The sequence below is a fragment of the Megalops cyprinoides genome, chromosome 9, assembly GCF_013368585.1.
Source record: "Megalops cyprinoides isolate fMegCyp1 chromosome 9, fMegCyp1.pri, whole genome shotgun sequence".
Lineage (NCBI taxonomy): Eukaryota > Metazoa > Chordata > Actinopteri > Elopiformes > Megalopidae > Megalops > Megalops cyprinoides.
In genome coordinates, this window is record NC_050591.1 from 19,601,293 (window position 1) to 19,623,578 (window position 22,286).

General features: G+C 47.7%; 1 protein-coding gene across 1 annotated transcript in view; it reads right to left on the reverse strand.

The window, feature by feature from the left end:
* Positions 1–2,144: 2,144 nt before the first annotated feature.
* The window catches only part of LOC118782812 (rho guanine nucleotide exchange factor 17-like), an 85,509-nt gene continuing 65,367 nt past the window's right edge, over positions 2,145–22,286 (reverse strand). Inside the window, exons 2-21 of the mRNA XM_036536388.1 lie at positions 21,756–21,833; positions 18,804–18,986; positions 14,288–14,404; positions 12,865–12,957; positions 11,609–11,785; positions 11,430–11,480; positions 11,084–11,193; positions 10,357–10,442; positions 9,987–10,105; positions 9,440–9,647; positions 8,762–8,835; positions 8,253–8,440; positions 7,660–7,901; positions 7,014–7,254; positions 6,435–6,521; positions 6,244–6,311; positions 5,780–5,928; positions 4,813–4,987; positions 4,067–4,339; positions 2,145–3,791 (exon numbers count right to left, since the gene is read on the reverse strand). Of these exons, the coding sequence (XP_036392281.1) occupies positions 3,583–3,791; positions 4,067–4,339; positions 4,813–4,987; positions 5,780–5,928; positions 6,244–6,311; positions 6,435–6,521; positions 7,014–7,254; positions 7,660–7,901; positions 8,253–8,440; positions 8,762–8,835; positions 9,440–9,647; positions 9,987–10,105; positions 10,357–10,442; positions 11,084–11,193; positions 11,430–11,480; positions 11,609–11,785; positions 12,865–12,957; positions 14,288–14,404; positions 18,804–18,986; positions 21,756–21,833 (2,928 nt within the window). The 3' untranslated portion in view covers positions 2,145–3,582. The remainder of the gene's footprint in view (positions 3,792–4,066; positions 4,340–4,812; positions 4,988–5,779; positions 5,929–6,243; positions 6,312–6,434; positions 6,522–7,013; positions 7,255–7,659; positions 7,902–8,252; positions 8,441–8,761; positions 8,836–9,439; positions 9,648–9,986; positions 10,106–10,356; positions 10,443–11,083; positions 11,194–11,429; positions 11,481–11,608; positions 11,786–12,864; positions 12,958–14,287; positions 14,405–18,803; positions 18,987–21,755; positions 21,834–22,286) is intronic.

Here is a 22,286-nt window from a genome sequence, read left to right on the forward strand (position 1 = left end):
TGAGTGAAGAGAGACTGGCAATCTGGCACCAGTGAACTTTTTAATTACAAAGAACCCACAGTGACAAAAGAACCATAACAGGAAGCATGTGATATAATCATGACGTCTGTAATATGAACTGCATCTCAGCGTAAAAGTTTCTTCTCTTCTTTAAAATACTGTAATAGTTATAATTTAAATGTGATGGCACAGGAGGCGTACCCAAAGGAAAAAAAAACTTAAACAAGTATATAAAAATATGCCATTAGATTCATATCAACAATTGGGGACTGGGGAGCACTATGTACAAAAAAGGCAATATATACCAATATTTACAATACACACAGAGAGGGCTTCTTTCACAGACAGGCATGAAGGCTACTTTCCAGAACAACTGTATGTAGTAGAATAATTGATTTCTGACTTGAATTGGCATGAATGATATATATTTAAAAGAGAAGTGATAGAATTCTTAGAATAATGAGTAGTTTTCTAAATGATATTTTAAAAAAGTGTTTACTCAGAATAAACGAATGTATTTTACTCCATAATCATGGTGAAATACGCTTTGAATCCGTAAGGGCGCTACAGCCAAGAATTAAAAACCGGACAAACATTCTGTACTGATTCAGGCTGTTACACTACACCTGTGACATAGAAAAGGCCTAAAAAAGAAATTGTTTCCCACTAAAAAGTGAGAGATGCTGAATTAATCGATATATCAGTGGTTCATTTACAACTTCATTAACAATACTCAAGTGGTCTTTTTTAACGAGCAGACAGACCCTTTCTGTCATGAGTATGGCCCCTGATGAAAAGATACTGTCAATCTGAACTAAATCTGAACTGAAAGGAAAAAAAAAATCACTGTCTTTTAAGACTGGGTGTGAAGAGGGAAAAAGCTGATAGTTCTTCCTCTTTTGTTCTCACAAAGCTTTACAGACTCATGAAATTCAAGATGGACCAGTTTTCTTGACACTAGGTAACAAGAAGCCACAGGATATTTTTATGAAAACGACATGCCTTTCTCCCACGCTGCTGTAGGCCTTACAGATGGGGAAACACCGTTGTCTTTCTTTGTCATGACGTAGACAATTTCAAAAAAGCTGACCTGGGAAGAAGGCCTTTTTTTCTTTTTTGTTTTGTTTTTGGTCCCTCTCCAAACATCACACGGAAATTTGAACACCAAAGTTGTACAAAGAAGCAAGGGAACTGAGAGTAAAGGAGAATTTGAGCCACCGAACACCTAAGACACAAGTTCTCATTCTAATGTAGAACTATACCAAAGCACAACACAGAGGCTGCTCGAACCAACATCCACAGAACCACAAGTTGCAGAAAGTACGGACAGATCCGACAAAAACTACTGTTCCATTCTCTGCTGCTTGCCATTTGCCTTGCTTGGTGCTGTTCTCTCACGCTGAGTCATGTTACGTACAGTTCAAAATCTATTTATGTGAGCAGTTGCTTTCAGGTGACACTATTAAACTTAGTTAAAACAGAATTAGGCCACCTGACAAAAAGGCACTGGGTTCAATGTGTTGCAATGCTACAATCAAAAGACTGGCATCACATTATTTGTGTGTGTGTGTGTGTGTGTGGACTGATGTCAATGGGCAGGTTAGGTGATGTCCACCAAAATCTATGAAAACCTGTGAAATGTTAACATCGAATGACCATGGAAAAAAACAAAATAACAAAGGAAATCCATAGCTTATAGATGGACCAAAATGTTGTGGGTGGTGAGGTTGGATGTTAGGAACACAGGCTGACAGAGGGAGGCCATTGTGGGAGGCTGAGGCCAATTCTCTCCTGCCGAGGTGGAGGCTTATAAACACCTGCTGCTGGCAAGGAAAATTAAGGGCTTAACTTCATGTTTCCTCACGGTAAGTTCAGAAACTAATCTGCAGGGCTCTGATGCATAGCCATCTGGCCACGGACGCACACATTGGCATGGAGACGCAAATACACGCACATATGTACTCATATGCACGTGCATAGACACACACACACACACCCCTCATTCACTCACACAAATAAAGACAAGCACACATGTGCACACATGCATGGGCACATGCACCCTCCCACACATACACACACTTATACAAGCACAAAGATAATATACATCCATACACACACACACACACACACACACACATATACATATATGCAAGCACATATATCGGTCACATATACACCCATACACATTAACAACACTATGGTGTAAAATGGAAAGAATTAAGACTGATGGCATCAGAGCAGTGGAGAGCTGCCATTTGCCACCAGGAGGAGATTTTCTTAACAAAGCTGTAAACCAACCTCTCCGACTCAGCCCCCCAATTCACCAAACCTCAACTGCATTATACTCATTGAATCAACAAGGACACAAGAAATGTATAAATTAAGTGCTGTAAAAAGATAACTAAAACATAAATACTGTACAAAAAAGATTACTGGTACGGTACCAAAACGGAACTCATTTCTAGTAGTGGGGTGTTTAATATAATTCTTAAAAAACGAAAAAAATTAAAATGATAGCAAATGAATAATGTGATAAGGTGAAACCTGGCTGTGGTTCTGAAGACTATGGAAAGGCTAGCTGTTTTCTTACAGGCAAGTGTTGAAATGTACGTAGACTAGTTTTAGTAAGTACCCTCGCCATATATTGCACATTGGTTACTTTTTTGTTACTTTCTTATTACTCTCTTTTATGAAACAATCAAAGAGACCAAAGAAAAGCATCTTCATTCTCAGAGACAGATCACAGTCTGACAAGAACAGTAGTGACCACAACCCTCGACCGCAGACAGGTGACTTTGGTCAAGGGAAAGTGTGGGACTGGCAGCATGAGCAAAATGTTAGTCAGTTGTAGTTTTTTTTCCTCCTGTTGAATCACCTTCCATAATGTCTTGCACACAATGCCCTAGGCTAGGCCCTAGGCCCTACTAACTCCTCTCTTTTCACTCGCTCTCTCTCATTCTCTCTCCCGTTCATGGCCTGATTCTGGACTGGCCATTGCTGGCCCTTCTGAGACCCAGAGATGCAGCCTGCGATAAATAAGATTGTAAGAATGTAATCTCTACCGAAAGGCAGGCCAGTGCAGGGAGACTGGAGCGAAAAACAAGGATACTAACAGCTGACAAGGAAAACAGGGGAAGGATTATGCCACTGAATGCACAGTTGGGAATTATACAGAGTTCAGATCATTATTTTCAGTCAAATATGTGTTTTCTTCTTTCTTTCCCACTTTCTCCCTCTTTCTCTTGTCTTCTTCATCCTCCTCACAAAGTCCAGACATCCTGAACACGACACAGAGCCAACAGGGGACAACACAAGCTGAGCGAGTTTCACTTCTTACACCAAAAATAAAGAAAAAACTCAACGGAAATAACACAACCCATCAGAACGAAACAAAAAAACAAAACTGAAAACCTGGTTTGAAGCAACCCCTTTTTTTGTGTCGGGAAACACCCATGCACGTAGAGACCAGATGTCCGAGCAGAAGACATTTAGAGTAAAGAGTGTCAGGGTTTGTGGGTGGTGCGTGCAAAGCCCGCAGACGCCCCCGGGGGCAGGTCTCGGAGGGGAGGCCAGGGGCAGGGCTCACACCCTCCACAGGAGCAAATGGTTGGTGCTGTCATCCCGTCCCACGGTCTCGCTGCTGTTGGTCAGCCGGAAGTCCTCGTACCCATCACCCCCGCTGATGACCAGGAGGTTGGACTTGACGGGCAGGATGGTGGAGGCGCGGCGGCGGGTGGAGTCCCGCTTCTGCAGCCCTGAGCTGCTACTCTCACCACTTGGGGCTGGATTACCTAAGGGACAGGGGGCAGAGGTCAGAGCTCAAGCTTCAACCACACAAAAGTCTATGGGGGAATTTGTTGTTGATCACCTGCATACATTTAACACAAAATATGGAAGAATTCAGCAGAAACAAAAAAATTACTATTTCAATTTGTAAAAAATAAGAGTATATTCAAGAAAAAAAGAAAGAGCAATTTCTGCAAAACAGAAATTACTGCTAAATGCGCGTAGCGTAATGTAAAATAAGTTGATATCAACAATACTGAAACAAGGGGCAGCGCTGTACCTGACTCCGGCGGCAGGGGGAAATTGACGTCGAAGCCCTCGGGCAGCTCGATGGAGGTGAGGAAGCGCACGTGCCCCGTGTGCCCGTGTGCTGAGCCCATGGGGACGAGCGTCGTACGCAGCGAGCTGGAGCCCGTGCTGGACGAGATGGGCGGGACGGCCAGGGTCAGGACCACGCCGGCGCTGGTGCCGATCCACAGCAGGTCCTTGCAGGCCAGCAGGGCCGTGATGCGCAGGCACGCCGCTTTGTGCTGCCGGATGATGGCGTCCGATCCTGCGGAGCGACAGAGAGGGAGATTCACCCTGCAGGAACCGCTTTCACGGGCGTCCCCGTGGATATTTCAAAAGCCCTAGAGTGCTTCACCTGCTTTTACATTACACTAAATAAATGTTTTATATGTTGTCACATGACTATTCTGCCATGAAACATGAGGAGAATCACATGCAGAAAGATCAGTTTCAGAGTTATTAATGAGAAAAAATTACAAATATATATTCGGCTATTGGGTTTTCCCTATTTTCCTCACTGTTTTTTCTGAGATTTTTCTGGGTTTTGCATACAAATGAGCCTGAAACTGTGACTGATTCAGCTGTCTTAAGATATAAGATAATATTTGATGTAATAAGAAAGCAAGCAAATCAGACATCAGACAAATAAAAGAGGCAGTTTGTAGAAGCTGGTTATTTCTTCTACAGACAAAGTTTATAATCACAAAACAAAGTTGAGCAAAGACTTTACGAGCTCACCTGCCAGCATCTTGTGCACGGCGGGTGCCACGTCCACTTCAGTGAGGCTCTCATAGGTGGCAGCATGGTAGAGGCGCACCTGGGCGCTGCCCTGCAGGGCGATCCACACGCCCTGACCGTAACTCACCATGCTGGTCACACACCTGCTGCTGTCCTGGCCCACCTGAAACGAGTGCTGCGGGCGGAGAAAGGGTGTGTCAGCAAGAACACTGTATTTACCAGATTATTATGTTATAATTACTGATATCTGATGTCAATATCAATATTCATCACGTTTTAATACCAAAAACACTTACATGTTGATATATTCTATGGTTAAGACCATGGCATATTTAGCAGTTTTTAAAATGTTACTGATATTTACCAGGCAGTGCATGTTACAGTGTTAATGTGTTAACATGTGAAACACCACATTCTGTGCTCATAAACAGAGCTGGATAAGCTGACAGCTGACACCCGCATATACAAACAGTTAAACCATTAAAATGCATGTGGTGCAGAATCTAAACTGGATAAACATTCTTCATTTTTTTAACCATCATAAAAATATTCTATCTATATTTACCATTTATTGAGACACATATAAAGACTGCATTTGTTACCATGTTACAATTATCACAGATGGACCATGGTTCTTTTTGCTGAACAGCTGTCTAAGTATAGACTAATCTATAATGCTTTTGTGAAAGATGTATCACTGGAACAAATGCGGTAAAATAATGTTCAGACCAAACAAAAGTAGCACGTCCACAGACCAGTGTGCTAAATGCTACACCATACTGCACTGCAAGTATGTTCACTTCTGTCCTATGTATACTTTACAATATCCACTGCTATTTTATTGGATAAAAAGACCAGTAGAGCGTGATGTACACTTCCACAAGAGAAGCCACGCTCACCCATCCATTCTGTCTCCAGTCCCCTCCCCTGCCCCCCCGCCCCACCCCCCCTTCCACTGGCAGTATACCTCCTGGGCCAATGTACTAGTGTTGATGATTAGGACCCGGTTCTGGCAACCACACCACAGCTTGCCTGCCACCGGCACCATCTTGGTCACGGGGCTGCCGGGGGTCCCCAGGCACAAAGTCTGGGAGCTCTGTGGGTCCCAGAAGCTGCCTGTGAGAGGGAAAACAAGGGAGAGAGAGCATGTGAAATACCTTTGGGAAATTAAAATCATTACAAGTCTGTGAATGCTGTGTTACATAATGCTGTGCAAACCGTTTTACTATTTATTTATTAATCTTAACACATTACGCAATAAGGCAGTGAGAGAGTGACCAAATAATGCTAATAATAACCTTGTACTCAGATGACTCCTCACACACTTACCTACATGCCTGCCCTAACTCTCCACTGTCCTGGCAGAGCACTTATCCTACTGAAGATGAATTACGTTTTATGTCAAAAGCAGCCACAGCATGTCCAGCTTACCTGCTTCCCTTTGATAAACGATGACCTCACCGTTGGCCAGAGACACAAACACTTTGTTGTCGAGGTACCTTGAAAGGAAGGGAGGAGGAATTAAATTACCGCGGTGTTCTGAAGCTGTGCTAGAAACAGACCGTCCCAGATGGTTCTGCTCACAACGGGAACAAAATGGGCGGGAGCCTCCGATCACTTACAAGATGCACAAGATGGAGGCCGAGTGCTGCATTTTCATGCTGTTCTTCCTGTTGCGGATGTTGTCCGACGACTGGTAAACATGAATGCTGCCAAGAAAAACAACAGAAGAACACCTGAATTATAACTGCACTATCACTTGTTTGCTTAGCAGGGCAACTTATAGTTATTCAGGTAATTCAAGTCAACCACTTTCCCTCAAGGGTGTACTAACCCATTGGGAATTAAGCCTGCAGCCTTACGAGCCTAGCTCCTTGCCCACTAGGCAATACAGGTGGGCACACAAGTGTAACATAAGCAAACGCTAACTTGAAACCCAGAGAAAAACTGGGATGTTTGCAGATGATTTCCCAGACCTTGCTGGGAGTGTGAGGAGGGAGACAGAAGGACATGGGGGCAGGCAGAGGAAGTGGAAGCGGGAGTGAGAGTGAGAGAGAGGCGTAAAAGGAAAGAGCCACAGAGCCATTGAAAAAGAGGAAGTAGGAGGGAAAAAAGGCAGGGGGGAGATGAAGAGGCAGGCATGTAGGCGAGGGAGTCGGAGAGGGAAGGACTGAGGGGCGTTCCATCATGGCCAGACGTACCAGCCGTCCTCAGTGCCCAGCCACACAGAGCTCTGGTAGGCCTCTGGGTCGATGCTGAGCAGATCCTCCAGGCTGGCGCGGGTGAAGGAGCCCCGGCTGGACCGCCGCATGGCGCGGCCGTCCATAGGGCTGTCGCTGCTGAGCCGCGGGGGGCCATAGGAGCTTGTCACCGGAAATTCCTGCTCCTCCTCGGAGCTGGTCGTCTCCGTTGCCATGTCCTTGGAGCCTGCGCCCTCGTCATCTACGGTTTGACAAAAGAAGTCAGCGCGGTCACTTCCTCACAGCATGACTAACCTCAATGAGTTCAGAGCAGAGCAAGCCACATGTTTACTTTCCTCTCTGCATTCTTCCTGGTTCGGTCAAGCAGACAAGAGAGAAGCATTGTGAATAAATCTCCAGGGAAATTAGTCAGTCATGGTGACGGTAGAGTTTTGTGTGTTTGTATGTGCACGTAAGCAGTTGTAGCAACAACCAGTAATAACTCACTGCGGAAGCTGAGGGAAATAGTGGAGTTCTCTTGTATCCGTACAGATTTGCATACATACTACACTCACTGCTGAAACCGGAGGGAATGGTGGGGTAATTGTGCATGTGTGTGTGTTTGTGTATTCGTATGTATGTGTAGTAACAGTGAGTAGAAACTCACTGCCAAAGCTGGACGAGATGGTGGAGTGGCTGGCCTGGCTCTGCAGGGTGGAGGAGGGGCTGGGGGAATCTTCGTCATCCGTGTCGTCGCTGTCGAAGGGAACGAGCTCGCGCCCCGCGCCCCCCTGTGGCTCGGACAGCTCCAGAGAGGACCCCGAAATGGAGATGTGAAGCTGCTGCTGAGACGATGGGGTATGAGCAGGCTCAGAGGGAGGGGCATTCAGCGCTGGCTCCACACGTTCCCTGTGGACAACCCAACACAAGAAACTCATGAGGTGCGGCCAAGACAGCAGCCAGTCAGCACCACTGACTTAGGAGTGAAGGGACAGTCAACCTATCGGTGTTGAGCTAAATAATCATTAACATCACTGGTTTGAATCAATGCCTCCTTGAATTTCTGCCTGCAGAGTAAGCAGTTTTAGCTTTTTTCCTTGCTGTCTCTGCCTCTGCCGCCAAGTGAAGTCCTTGTGACATAACTGAAACACAGAGCAGTGAGTACAACACAAATAAACCTGCAGCTCCTTCAGTCTCTGCACCAACCTGGTGAAGAGAGAGAGAAAGAGAGAGAGAGGTGCATGCTGGGATATCACTCGCCTGCCCTTCAGGCCTGGCACGGCCGCAATGCAGATGATGCGGGCGGAGCAGACGGCGATGCAGGCCTCCACTGTGGGCTCGTCCCGGATGTTGAGGAGACACACCTGGCCCACGTAGCCATCACTGTTACACACCCACACCTCATACGTGTTCTCTGGGCAGCTGTGGCTGGGCGAGGCGCAGGAGAACTGGGGACGGAGCAGACAGACAGAGCTATACAGTATGTACTTTCCCAGGATAGTGTCTCACACTAGATGTTTTCTCTCAATCGTGGCAGTATTTCAGGACAACAATATGGACACACAACACAGCTGGGAATCACACCTATAGTGACTGCTTGCTCTGCAGATATGACAAGAGCATCCCAGTTTTGCCTTTTGATACTTTCTGCACTGAAACAAAGCGTAAGGGAAAATACATAGACATAACCATGGACACGGCGGGAAAACACCAAGGTGCGACATGTTGAGAGAGACACACAAATCTGTCACAGCAGGGCATTTTCTCACCTGCATCCCGCTGCGTGTCTTCATGATGGGAATGGCTTTCAGGAACTCAGGGTCCCAGTGGTCCTTATTCATTGCTAAAAGGACAAACGCAGACACCACTCGCCAGTTACATGCTTAGTAAGGTGGAACAGGGAACACTCACATATGAGTCATATCAGCGCTGCCGGTGGCAACGTGGGGTATGTGTAAGGAAACAGGGGAACAAACAGAAAGCTCCATGTTTAAAACTGTTTCATGTTTAAACTTGAACAGTTTTGTTTACGTAAGCAGTGTATGCGCTTATCTCTCCTTGCCACGTGGTGAGGCAGGTCATTACAGGGAGAGACTTCTGGGACACAGTGTGACAGCGCAGAAGGGCAGGTCCTGAATGACATCAGCAGGGACAGCTCCTCTATGTTTCACCCCCAGATTAGTCAGTTTGAGGGTTGTGTGAATGTTTGATTTATAGGCAGAATCTGTTGTCATTGGTTAGTTTTGCTGAAACCTGCAGCCAGGTGGCCAGCTTTTCCCCATTGGTAGGATTGTGATGATGTTGTTAAGGCCCTCTATCACTACAGTCCTGTACTTCTTTACACCTTTGTTGTCGCTGTACTTCAATGTAATGTAACGAAACATGTTGCACAGTTATGTTAACCTTGAGTTGCAGTCAAAAAACTGTGGTTAACTTCTCAGTTTTACCGAGTTTCTTCTTGGCGTCCTCGAAGGCCTGCTCAAAGTTGCTGCGGGCTTCCGGGCTGCTGAACTCGAAGATGAAGGTGCTCTCAGCCGAGGCAGTGGTCAGCTCCACCTTGGTGGGCAGGAAGGTCATGCTGAAGGCCAGGGACTGCTTCTCCGCGAGCTCCCGGTGGACAGACGCCATCAGGTCCTTGATCACATCGTCCAGGCTCTGAAGTGAGAGACACAGTGGTCCTTTTAGTCCAACCAGGACATTCTGGGCATTTTCACCACACAAACATTCACTGTCTTTTTTGCTGAATCTTGCTCTGCACAGTACTTTAACTGTTCAGCATGTCATAAGTATACTATAAATGCGTTATAAGTGTTAGAACTCCCTTGCTCTGGCCTTTTCATACCTTTCCAACAGTGAATGCTCAGTGTGCTAATGTGTATATGTGTGTGTGTATGTGAGTGTGAGTGTCTGTGTCTGCTCCTCCACTGAAACAGGTGATTCATCACACACAGGTGTATATGTTCTCCACTTAGTTCACCGGGGGTTGTGACTCACCTGGTGTGGGAAGCTGAGAGTCTCAGACAGCTTGCTGATTTGGCCCAGGGTGCTAAGGTCCTCATCCAGACGGCCAATGGTCTTCTGGATGTTCTCACGGTTGGTGGCCTGAGAGGAACCTGGGTGGAGAAGGTAAAGTCACAAGGGGTTCCTTTTTCCTCCCTTTTAACACACACAACTTTACACAGACCCACATGCATGCATAAACTTATATTCACACACATGTACAAGTCACAGATTCCTTTACACTACATTCTTGATGGTATGATTTATGGTTTATACCATTTGTATTTGGGCCAGTTTAAAGTGTAACTGAAAACAAAAATTGCTTCAACAACTGAATGCAATCTACATTCATGAAAACCCCCACCTTTAACCATTTCCACATCTTCCAGGGGCAATTTCCACAGGAACTTGTATTTACTTGAGGTGTCAATGACACTGGCTGCTGTGTATCTGCATTGGTAAAGAGCAGGAAAGGATCATTGCAAGACAAGTCCAGCAGAGGGAGCCAGTGAGCTTTTCTGTGTGAAAAGCAGAGTAATGCAGTCATGCAAAAGTCAAACACTTCACTGACTGAAAAAGCAAAACAAAAATATTCACAAAATATATTAAACTATGCATGCATGACCATTCTTTACTCGAGTTGTTTAATATATTTGCATATTTTAAAATAAACAAAAAAATTATTTAGTTTGGAACACCTGGAAGAATGGCAAAAATATTTTCAGGGTTGCAATGAGGAGAAATGGATTGTGAGGGGCTACAGAGCTTCCATATCCTCAGTCAGGACAAATATATCAAACTCAGCTACTCAATGTAAAACATGACAGTCACTCTCATTTGTAATATTATTGTGATTTTACTTTTATGTTAAACTCTTCTAGTTCTGATTATATATATCCTAAAATATTCCTCTGACTAAAACCCTGACTGAAAGCACTGAACTCAGGACACCCTAATGAATGTACGGATGTAGTTTGACAAACAGCAAGCCACTGGCGGACTCTGTGTGTAACTAGTCGGGGCTAGATTTGTGGATGTGAGCAGTCGGTTGGGGCTGACGTCTGTGAGCGATTCGTCAGGCCTGGACTTACAAGCTCATGGAGCTGCGGCGCAGGGAGCCGGACTTGCGCTTCAGTGTGGTGCAGATCAGCAGGTCACTGAAGAGGAAGAGGGAGCGGTCCTTCTTTCCACCCACCGTTTTCTGCAGAAAGAAAGAGGGAGAATCTGAGTCATGACCTCACTTTGACCCCCAAATGAACTTGTCAGCTCTGTCACACCCTTCCACAAAGAGGGAACACCGATGTCCAATTGCAGGACTCAGTGAGCGCCCCCTCATACCTACAGATTATTCTGTTTGGCACAGGTTCCTTACATGCATCAATTGTTTTAAAGGAGCAGAATATCAACCCATGAAACATTAAAAAAGAAATTCCTTACCGCCTCCACTACCATCTCCTGTCTCAGGAACTTCCTCTGAGGGTTCAGAATCTGTAGGCATTCAGCATAAAGCAGAAGTTGTGAGAAGTCTGACAATCAGAAGCAGAAACTGTTTAAATAAAAAGGGCATATACTGATAGGTTGGTGAATACGTGTACAGATGAGACAGAGTGCCGTACGTGCTCCACGCCCTCGATGTGCGCTTCGATCTCCTGCATGACGCGCGTCTCCCTCTCCACCTCCTCTGCGCTGCGACGGCCCTTGTTGATGCGCTCCGCCAGCCGCTTAATGTTCTTCTGGGCGTCCAGCAAAAAGGGGTGGTCCGGGTGGTCCTCTGGGGTGTGTTTCAGGAGGTCCTGACACACGCACGCACGGGTAAACACAGTACATGAGTTAGCAATTAAGCAGCAGTGCAAAGAAAGACCAAAGGAAAGAAGACCACTGCAGTGAAAGCCACAGAGCCAAAATGGCTGCTCCATCACTCTAAGCTGGGTCTTGACTGCACCGGGTCAATTTGTTCCGCCGGGAACTGCTGCAGGTCTCTATATTTTTGGTAATAATTATCATAATTTCAAGTTTGCAAACAAAATGACAGGTATGAACAGCCAAAGAGTAAGTTTGGGATTATGGGGCAAAGAAAAAAAAACTGACCTATGCTTATGTCACAAATGACCTCCCACGTTACCCTGAGCAGCTAATGTTTTCGTTCAGAGTGAAGGAAATTTCAGCAGATATGGGTCACACATGTTAATCATCACCAGTCGTAACTTTATATCGCTGTGCAATCATCACGCTTCGGGGGCCCTGTACACAGAGCCAGCGCGGTGACATAATCCCTGTGCAGGGGGAATGGCTCACAGATGGCCGAGCATGCAGTCAAACACAACCTTCTCTCGTTCTGCCAGCTATGACGTGCGCTTTTCTCTCTTCCGAACACAAAGGAAGGAGGAAGAGATGAAGGGGGATGAAGGCAGAAGAGCGGGAGATGACAGACAGAGGAGGGGGAGACTGAGAAGGAGGGAGAGAAGGGGGGGGGGGGGGGGGGGGGGCAGAAGAGGAGAGGAGGAGAGAGACTTGCCGATAGTACACGTGCCCATGGGCTCATGAACGCTCCGAACCAATCAGAGACCGGGTCAAAGTTCACTCTACTTGTGCGGTTAATAATAACGGACATTAAACAAAGGGCTGCAAGCTCTTGGCAAGCTGTCATACACAGTGTCCAGACCCCCCATCAGTCCCCTGACAGAGCTCAGGGACTCGCATGTCAGCTAGCCTCTTGCGCCTCAACCACAAAAGACGCCGTTCCGAGTCCAAGCAAAAGAAATGCGAAGCTTTCTCTGCATGACATCAGGGTGTACGTGAAGCCTGCTCTCGGCAGAGAGAGTGAAGTGAGGAGCGACTGGCTGCTAGCTGCACTCCACAGGTGAAAACTCACCTTGACCAGCAGCTCGTAGCGCGGGATCCTCTGCACAGGTTTGATCATGAGGTCGGCCAGGGCCTGCTTCTCCTTGTTCTCCCGCATACTTTGCTGTTGAGGGAAGGCAGGAATCATATGACAGAGAGAACAGCACATCAGTGTTATGCATAGACCCTGATGCAGAGGCTTTACTGCAGGGATTTTGGGGAAACAGTGATATCCCTGGGAAATGAGGCATATGGTCTTCACCCTAAAAACACTTTGTTCAAAAAACTCAGCTTCCAGCTTAAAACATCAGTGTAGCTATTCCCAGATGCAACAGTGTCGCAGCTCCGAATCTAATATGGTGTGACTCTTGGAAGGTCCACTAGGTGGCACTGCAACACACACTATTGCCCAAAATATCTCCCAGCTGTGGCATCGAGGACAGTCACTTTCCCAAGGAACGGTTCCCATATAAATCTTAAATGTATGTCCAATGTCCAATGCTGCCAGTATATACGGAACGTACGGTCTTGTGCCATACAGGCAGTCACAAGCTGGGATGTGAGATGTACGCTGTACGTTCAACACAGATCAACACAGTAAAGTGATCCTTTTTTGACAGACGAAACATTTAAGGCATCACGAAACATCCTGAGTCTGCACTGTCAGGCGATATCTGCAGTGATCACAGCTAATCATAGCAGACACAAATATGACAAAATCCAAAAAGCAACCTCTTCTCATGAGCACAGATTTCCTTGCATATTAGGCAGAGCACAGCACCAGGCAAATGACTGTGTGGAACCCAGAACCCTCACTTACCTCTGGCAGAGGGGGGCTGCTAAGACATGCGGAAACCAGCCGGTTGCATAACGCAGACGCAACGCAAGGTGTTTGACCCATATTGTTAAATGAGGCAAAAGACCGCTTTTCAAGGCTGGCCCCCCACAAAAATAAATCAGGATGTTACGCTTCCTCTCCAGCCTCAGGCTCGTTTTAACCGCCAGGGCCGCAGAGACAGTGGGCAAACACAGGCCCCTTAGGTGTTAGGAAACAATACGACCGAGGGGGCGTCCAGGAACAACTCAATGACCCACATGACTTTCGGAAAAAAACGGTGTTGTTTATGAAAGGCTAATTGAATCGTCTGGCAACTGGGCGTTGCTGAATCGTCAGCTAAGTGCTCCGTTGGTCTGTTTTATGGAGGGCTACAGGATCTCGGAAAAACGATTTTGACCGGTTCACCAGGACCAATCCAGGATAGGATTATTTCTAGAGATGGGATATTTCAATTTCAGAAATCACAGCAAATGCATTCAGCCAAAATGTTTTCTTGATTTCTCCATTTTTATGGGTATTTCAACATTTTCAATGTAACGTTTCAACATGGGAGGACCTACGATCCCTGGAAAGACCACCTGGGAATGCCAGGAAAGACAGGACGCCACACACTCACCTCCAGGAACTTCAGGAAGGCTGGCTTGGCCTCCTTAGCGATCCTCACCGCGTCTTTGGCGTTCAGAAAGTTATCGATGTACGCCGAGTAAATGTTCGCTAGCATCTCTTTGGAGAACTGTAAGGAAGCATGAGGGAGAGAGGCAGTCAATCAACCATTTGAAATTGAAATCTGAAATTGAGTTGAGACAGAGACAGAGAGAGAGGGAAAAGGAAAACAAGGTCAGATTGTGATGACTCAACAGTGTGCTGCAAATGTCTTCCAGTCACCCTGAGAGAGAAAGGAAGGTGAAATTGGGACATACAAGCTAAAGAACACTTACTGCCGTTACCTACAAAGTAAGCAACTGTGCTTTCAGGTTATTTTCAGACTTGTATTTCTACCTATCTGTAAAGCCCTACTGGACCACATTGCACATGTGAAATGTCTTAGGACATATACTTACAGTATAATATATACTGTGTATATATTAGCAACATAGCAGGTTTAGGAGAAAGGTCAGTGTCTGTGTGTCTTATGCACGGTGGATAAATGAGGCCAGTACCACTGTGTGCTTTAGAGGGGGGTGAATAAATGAGGCCAGTACCACTGTGTCCTTTGGGGGGGGGGGTTAAATAAATGAAAGGTCAGTAAGACTGAGTGTCTTACAGGGGTGAATAAATGAAGCATGCAGTTATGATGCTGTGCTGATACTGTGGGAGGAGCAGAGCCTCCGCACACTGCTGCATTCTCTGTGTAGGGCAGTTTCCTGCAGAGTAGCAGTACTCTACCGCCACTGCAACAGCACTGGGTATGTGGCGGAGCAAAGGGTGTCAGAAACATATGAGAAACCAAACACAGACATTTCGGGCCCAGCATTCCACACAAGAAACGCCCTTCAGTTTCCAGAAAGGTGGAGGCAGTGTGATGCTGTGCTCAGGGATCACATGGACTGATGGGGTTGTTTGTTCACATCTGGGTGAATAACATGGCTGTACTGTTCGACTCATCAGACATGTCTAATAACAGCATAACTGCTCCTGCATGGACTGTTGGTTTATGCAGAGCGTTATCAATGTGCTACTGAGTCACCCTGAACAATTGCATCTGCTTAGCAAATAACATTGCGTAACTATAATATCCTGCTGTAATCTGTAATCTGTAATCTGTAATTTACCTGGCCAGGTGATAGTGACATGAGCCTGTTGTCTAAACTCTCCATGCGCAGCAACACTGGGTGACTCACTGTCACCTGCTTTGCAGGCACAGCAGGACAGAGCAGCAGGAGAGAGAGAGAGAGGGGAGGAAGAGGGAGAGGAATGGTAGGGGGACAAAAAGGGAAGGGAGTCAGAGGGGGGAGAGAGGAGGAGGGAGGATTGAAAGAAGGAAGATGGAGAAGAGGGAGGGGGAGTGAGAGAGAGAGAGAGAGCGAGAGAGAGAGAGAGAGAGAGAGAGAGAGAGAGAGAGGCAGACCAGTAGCATGGCCCCTAGGTGTGACAGTGTTCGAGCTGGACGAGTTGCTGGACGTGTGGTGACCTTTGCCCCAGGTCTGTAGGATGACGTTGCTACATGCACTGGCAGCATGGTGTGAAATCAGTCTAGTCTGAAACCGTGGGGGCAGACAGGTGCAGCCACAGATGAGAAAATGGGGGTGAGCTCCCATCTGGAGACAGGCCGGGGGGGGGGGGGGGTTAACTACTTAATCTGTTACTAAAAGGTTGCAGGTTCAAATCCGCCTAAGGGGGAACCCCTGCTGCAACCTTGGTATATTCTGAAGCAACGCACCGCTTCAGTAAATAACCAGCTTTATTGGATCCACCAGATTAATGGATACTTCAGATATATTAAAAAAAGAAAAAACATACATAGGCTACACCAGTGACCCTATACAGGGGCATCCACTAAGCAAATAATAATAAAAATAAAAACTGCTGCCTGGTAACTGGGCAGGCTGAGCCTCCAGTCAGTGCACGCGGTGTTTGGGGACCGTGCAGCCACCTCTCTGCTGGTCCGCCAGCCATTACTGCGCTGTTGAGTGCAGCATTTCACCGCTGCGCTGATGGCGTCTGACAAGCACAGATAAATTGAGCGTTACGAGTCCCTAAAAAGCCTGCCCTGCGCTCGCCGATGGCAGCGGAGCGGGTCCTTCTATTATTTACTAAGTGATAAATTTGAGCTATCAGGGGCACTTCTGTGGCCCCTTCGGCAGCCTGCGATGGTTACACAAGCAGTCCCATTACAGTAGGAATGACGTGCGTGTGTGCGCTCTCCAGCGGAGGCTGTGTCGGCCGCCTGCCGTGTGGGCTCACGGTCTTGGGTAGTCTTTTAGAGAGTGGCACGCGCTCGCCTTCACGCTACTTGGGGAACTGATTCATCAGACAGATTTATGCTCAGCTGCCCTGTTCGTAACATGCACCAAACAGAGCTGCAGGTTTGCTACTGTGACATTATACAGTTTCACAACTTGAGTAGAAACAAGGAATTAGGAACATGTCGGTAGAATACGGTTTCATACAAGGCTACGCATCTCTGCTTGGTTCTGGAGACAAGGAATGCTACAGGGTTTCCTAATCTCTGAATCTTTCAGAGATGGATAGGGAAGCTAAACTGGTTCAATCGCTGCAACGATTAGCTCCATCATGGTTAAGTGACTGGATGGAATGAAAACCTATAGACTCTGCGGGCTTCCAGGACCAGGGTCCAGAAGACCAGCACAAAACTCTGAAGCCATGAAGTCAAAGCTGTGTTAAGAGAGTGGAATTCTACACATAAATAGAACCATCTTCGAGGGAGAAGACAGGTTATGTCAAATTTGACAAAGTGGAAATATCTTCACTGCTGACAGATGTTGGAACAGAACTGTTCACTCCAGAACCTGAATTTGGACTTCTTACACAGAGAAAGGGCATTCCGTTAACATGGCATAGAGGGGGTCCAGCTCTATCAATCAAATCAAACAAAAAAGGTTTGCTTTCTTAGCAAACGAGCCACACTTAAACCAGAAATGGAACTTTAATGAGGGGCTCTGGCCATTCTCTGCAGAGCTTTCCCGACCATATGATTTGTTTGGGGGAAAGCTCCAATCGGAACAAAGTATTGGTTCTCTTTCAGAGAACCAACTTCCCTGGTGTCCTATTATGCACCAAGAGTCCAAACCAAACCATTCTCTGACCCTGGTGGAAAATGTGCGTTGTTTGAGGAGTGTTTATTTCACGAACAAAGAGGTCTTTGTGGGAGCAGACAAGAGGGCCAGCAGGCACAGGGCAGCACAGAGGGACCAGCACAGAGCCTGCTGAGGGCCTCTGACAGCTGCACGCCACTGAAACCCCTCTGTCTCCCACTGTCACTTCCACAGCCCACGTTTCTGGACCGCCCCGATTGGATGATGAGGGACACTGGACTGAACGTGAGCAGCGGGGGACTTCCGCAGACGCCGTGCTCCAACACGGGCCCTCGATGCTGTTGCCCTGCCTCGAGCGTGGCCCCCCTCTGCCCCTGCCCCCCGGGAGAATCGTAAGGAATAGCGGCAACGTGCTATGTGATGCTGGAGGTGATGGTGATGTGCGTGACACGTGGGGGCGACCACAGGAGAGGTGTGGGACAGGACATGAGTGTTGATGTGAAGGTGAAGCAGGGAGCTACCATTGGGGGGTGGGGGTGTTGATGTGAGGGTGAAGCAGGGAGCTACCATTGGGGGGTGGGGGTGTTGATGTGAGGGTGAAGCAGGGAGCTACCATTGGGGGGTGGGGGTGTTGATGTGAGGGTGAAGCAGGGAGCTACCATTGGGGGGTGGGGGTGTTGATGTGAGGGTGAAGCAGGGAGCTACCATTGGGGGAGGGGTGTGTTGATGTGAGGGTGAAGCAGGGAGCTACCATTGGGGGGGGGGGGGTGTTGATGTGAGGATAAAGCATGGAACCGCAGGGGGCTCCCCAAGCAGGGTCACATTGTAAGAGAGTGCTGCTCTCTGTGTCTGTGGGCTGGGAGGAGAAAGAGGTGGGGCCGACAGAGAATCTGTCATTTTTGGGAGGTGGGCGACTGGAGGATGGCGTCTCTAGGCCCTGGCACTTTTAAGCAGCTGACACATCCATCAACTGGCAGAATACGGGGCACTCCGAGTCGCTACCAGGGTGAGAGGTGCTGACAGCATCCCCCACCACACCCCCAGATCCACTGACACACACCGGCTCCAGCGTCTGCTCCTCAGTGACCCGTCCCGTCTGGGAGGCCCTGCTGCTAATTAGACATATCATGGGTAATTACGCCTCAAAAGCAGCATGCCAATGGCTCTTATTGGGGAGTGGGACTTTTATATTATCCAAGTGTAGCGTGGTGGGTGACATCATATTTAAGGGACCAGGCTGTTTCCTGAACTTCCTGGTTTCAAAGTCTGAGAAACGGGGAGGGAGTGTAGACATGTGGACTCCTGTCCAGGCCCCTGCTCAGGATAAACCAATGGCTGAAAGGCTGAAAACAAGTGTAGGGGCCGGTTATCATCCCTGCTTACAGAGGCTGGGTAAATGTCGAATGGGTGACTCACCGATTCTATGAGCAAGTGGCCCACTGTCTGTCGGTCGTGCCAGTCATTGACACACCCCAGGACCTGCTCCAGGAAATGCTCGTGGTGCTCCAAGATCTCGGGGATCTGGTAGAACATCTCGTCCACCAGGGAGGGGTCACACAGTGGGGAGTTTTCTGGGTGCTTCAAGGGCTTCATGTAACTCTGAGAGAAGGAGGGAGGGAGAGCGCATGTGAGTCAGGAATGAAGAGAGAGAAAGAAATGAGAGAGGCAATGGGGGGCAGAAGGAGAACAGAATGTGAGAGGAGAGAGAAGGAAGACAGGAGGGAGGAGTGGTGGGTAGAGAAAAGTAAGAGGAGGGGAAGAGGAAAAACAAAAAGAGAATAAGACAAGGGACAAAAACAAAGAGGAGGGGGGCGGGGGTGAGGGGGTGAGGGAGAAAGAGGAGAAAAAGAAAGAGAGCATAAAGAATACAACTGCAGTCAGAGTAAGGTGGGCTCTAGAGTAAGATGGGCTCTTTACAACCTGGTCACTTTGTTCTGCATGTTATATTTTTAATGGGTTTTTCAGGAAAGCGCATCCACTTTACTGTTACAGGAGGCTGCTCAGAACTGACTCACCAAAACTGCACGATCTTCCACAATAGTACAAATTCCCCTCTCTAAAATGGTCTGATGTATGGAGCAGTTAGCTAGAGCACCCCCTCCTCCCTTCCTGGTGCCTGGGTGTGAACCCAGGGGTTGTTGGGGCATCAGGAGGGTGGACACACCCCGCAAGTTTCATATCCTCTGCTTTGAAAAGGAAAACACTGCAGACGGCACTCATAATGTCCTGATCTGTTTCAGCGAAGGCCCCATGAGGGGCTGGAGAATTTCCTTTCATCAAAGTCTGTTCTGGAACAGCTCTGCGACACACACACACACACAGGCATGAACAGGGACACACGCACACATGCACCCAGAGTGCACAGATATTTATGGAAAATTCCACCTTCTTCCCTGAAACCGGGCTTGTGCAACCGGAAGCCACCGTGGAATCTGTCACATGCCTGGAGAAGCACAACATTACCCTGGAGTTCATCCTGGAATATGTCCATATAAGGCACATCGACACAAGGCACCGCTATCCCAAGAGGACAGCCTACAGCACAGTGTATCAATACTGTGGTATGCGCCGTTTTAACCGCCTGGAATGGGACATTCTCATTAGGAGTGTCTGTTTTTACACACTCACACATGACTCATGCATTCAATAAGTAGCGTGGTTAATCGGGTCACACACGGCACCTTCACCCCTCTGGCAGCGCAACCACAAAGCCCGTGAGGCAAAGAGAACGAGACACTGAGTGAGCAAGACCTGAGTCAGAACCATTCGACGGGCCAAGAGTTAGAGCAGGCTGCCGCACGACTGGCTCCCATTCTGGCCCAGCCTGACCCAGTCCAATCATTCCCAAACCCTGTGCCTCATAACCACGCCCACTCTGCACATGTAAAAAACTATGGCAGTGTGTCCCCCTGGCAGTGTGTGCTACCTTGCTTTTGCTAGCAGCTACCTCCTTTTAGTCAGTGGAAGAGGTGGAACCTGACAGAACTCAGATTCCCAGGAGCCTCAGCAGCCTCAGCAGCGAGCAGCCCCCACAGGAGAGGTGCGTGGGAGGTTTCCTGACTGGAGAGTCATATCACGGCACTGTACATACAAGGGCAAATAATCAAGCTTCAGCTGAGCTAAAGCACAGGATGGCATCCCTAGTACAGCTTGTCGATACAGAAGGTGGCTGTCAATAGCCATCAAGTGGAACATGTGTAAAAACATCACAGAAAACCATGGCTCAGTGTAATGGTCCTTTCAAAACTTTATGAGGACTCACCATGTCTCCTTTGCTTACTGCAAGCAACAATCCCAGAGTGATATCTCTCTGCCTCACTCATCAAGGTATTAATGTCACTCACGTTCATTACCACAGCTCTGAAAATAGCTCACACACTCTCTTCTGTGTGGGATTATATACAATCCTTGACAAACATGCCTTGTGCCAAAGGCTGGTGTCAACAGCAACTGTTTATGCAGTGAGGTCTGGGCTCCCTTCCATGGTGCGGGTCTAAATCCAGGACTGGCTGGATCCGGCATTCTTTTTCAGACCTGCGCGCAGCTCCGCCACAATCTAGGCTCACCTTGTAGCCATGGCAACAGTGCGCCTGCCACTTCACTGGCTCTAAATGCGCGGATGAGTCAGGGGGGCCACGAAATGAAACACGGGGCGGCCTCGCGCTCGCCCGAGCGCCATCAGAACCGCCGCACGGAGCCCTGGGAAGAACGGCACCGCCGGGAGCCGGGGGCTTCCTGCTATAAAACGGCACCACGGAGCTTCTCAGCATTCTCTCACACGGCCAAGTCCGTCTGACCGACCATGCTGCGTTATCTCACAGTGCGCATTGAAGGCCAGCAGGAAGGCAGAGGGTCAGTTTCAGACCAAACAGAGAAGGAGGGAGTGTCATCAGCAGATTACAAAATGTATCAGAGCCCTGCATAAATGAGTGAAACTACTGCAGTTTGTGTGTGTGTGAGAGAGAGAGAGTGTGTGTGTGTGTGTGTGTGTGTGTGTGTGTGCATGTGTGTTTGTGTATACATTTACAACTGACATTTTGAAATGGGTGTGAAATCAAGTTCAACATTTCAACAAAATATTTTTCTGATGCTTAACGGCAGCTGGTGATCTAGGCTTATCTGTGGGAGGTGTTACAGTGATGGGGGGGGGGGGGGGGAGAAAGGAAGGAAGGGAGGAGAAAGAAAGGAGGAGAAGAAGAGAACGGGAAGGGGGGACTTCCAACTGAGGCTGTTCATATTAGAAGAGGGCCAGGGTGGGCAGCTTATGTACGTTGTGTTGTTGAGGAAGGAATGAATGAATGCCACTCATACTGGTGACAGCTCTCTTTCACATGGTTTATGACAAACAGGGGAATCTCTTTCGCTCACCTGGATTAAAGTGCGAAGGGACTCAACGTAGGACTGTTCAGTGTCGAGGAGGGTCATCATGACATGTCTTCTCATATCCTGCAATCGAGAGACACAACAGTAAACAAAAGCATCACGCACACACACAGAGGGATACGGGCGCACACACAGGAACAGACACACACACACACGCACGCATGCACACGCACACAGTTTTATAAAATGTGACTTGGCTTGACTCTCATCAAAATACCAGCTTCCTGTTTACTTGTCTGTATCTCTAGACTCTGCCAAATAACTATATGTTTCTTTAAATTTGGAGATAAACACTGACGCTTGCTGGAATGATTAACAGGGATGGATTTTGAGCAAAGCACGTCTTGTACACAGGGGTAATACTGCCGCATGAATGTCCTAAAAGGCTGCACATGGTAGTGGTTTCACTCTGCACACATTTCAACTGAAATCCACAGCCCGGCAGTGAGGCAGACAAGAAAAAGGGAAAAACCATGTGGCTTGGCCCATTCTGTCATTTCATTTGCAAAACAACAT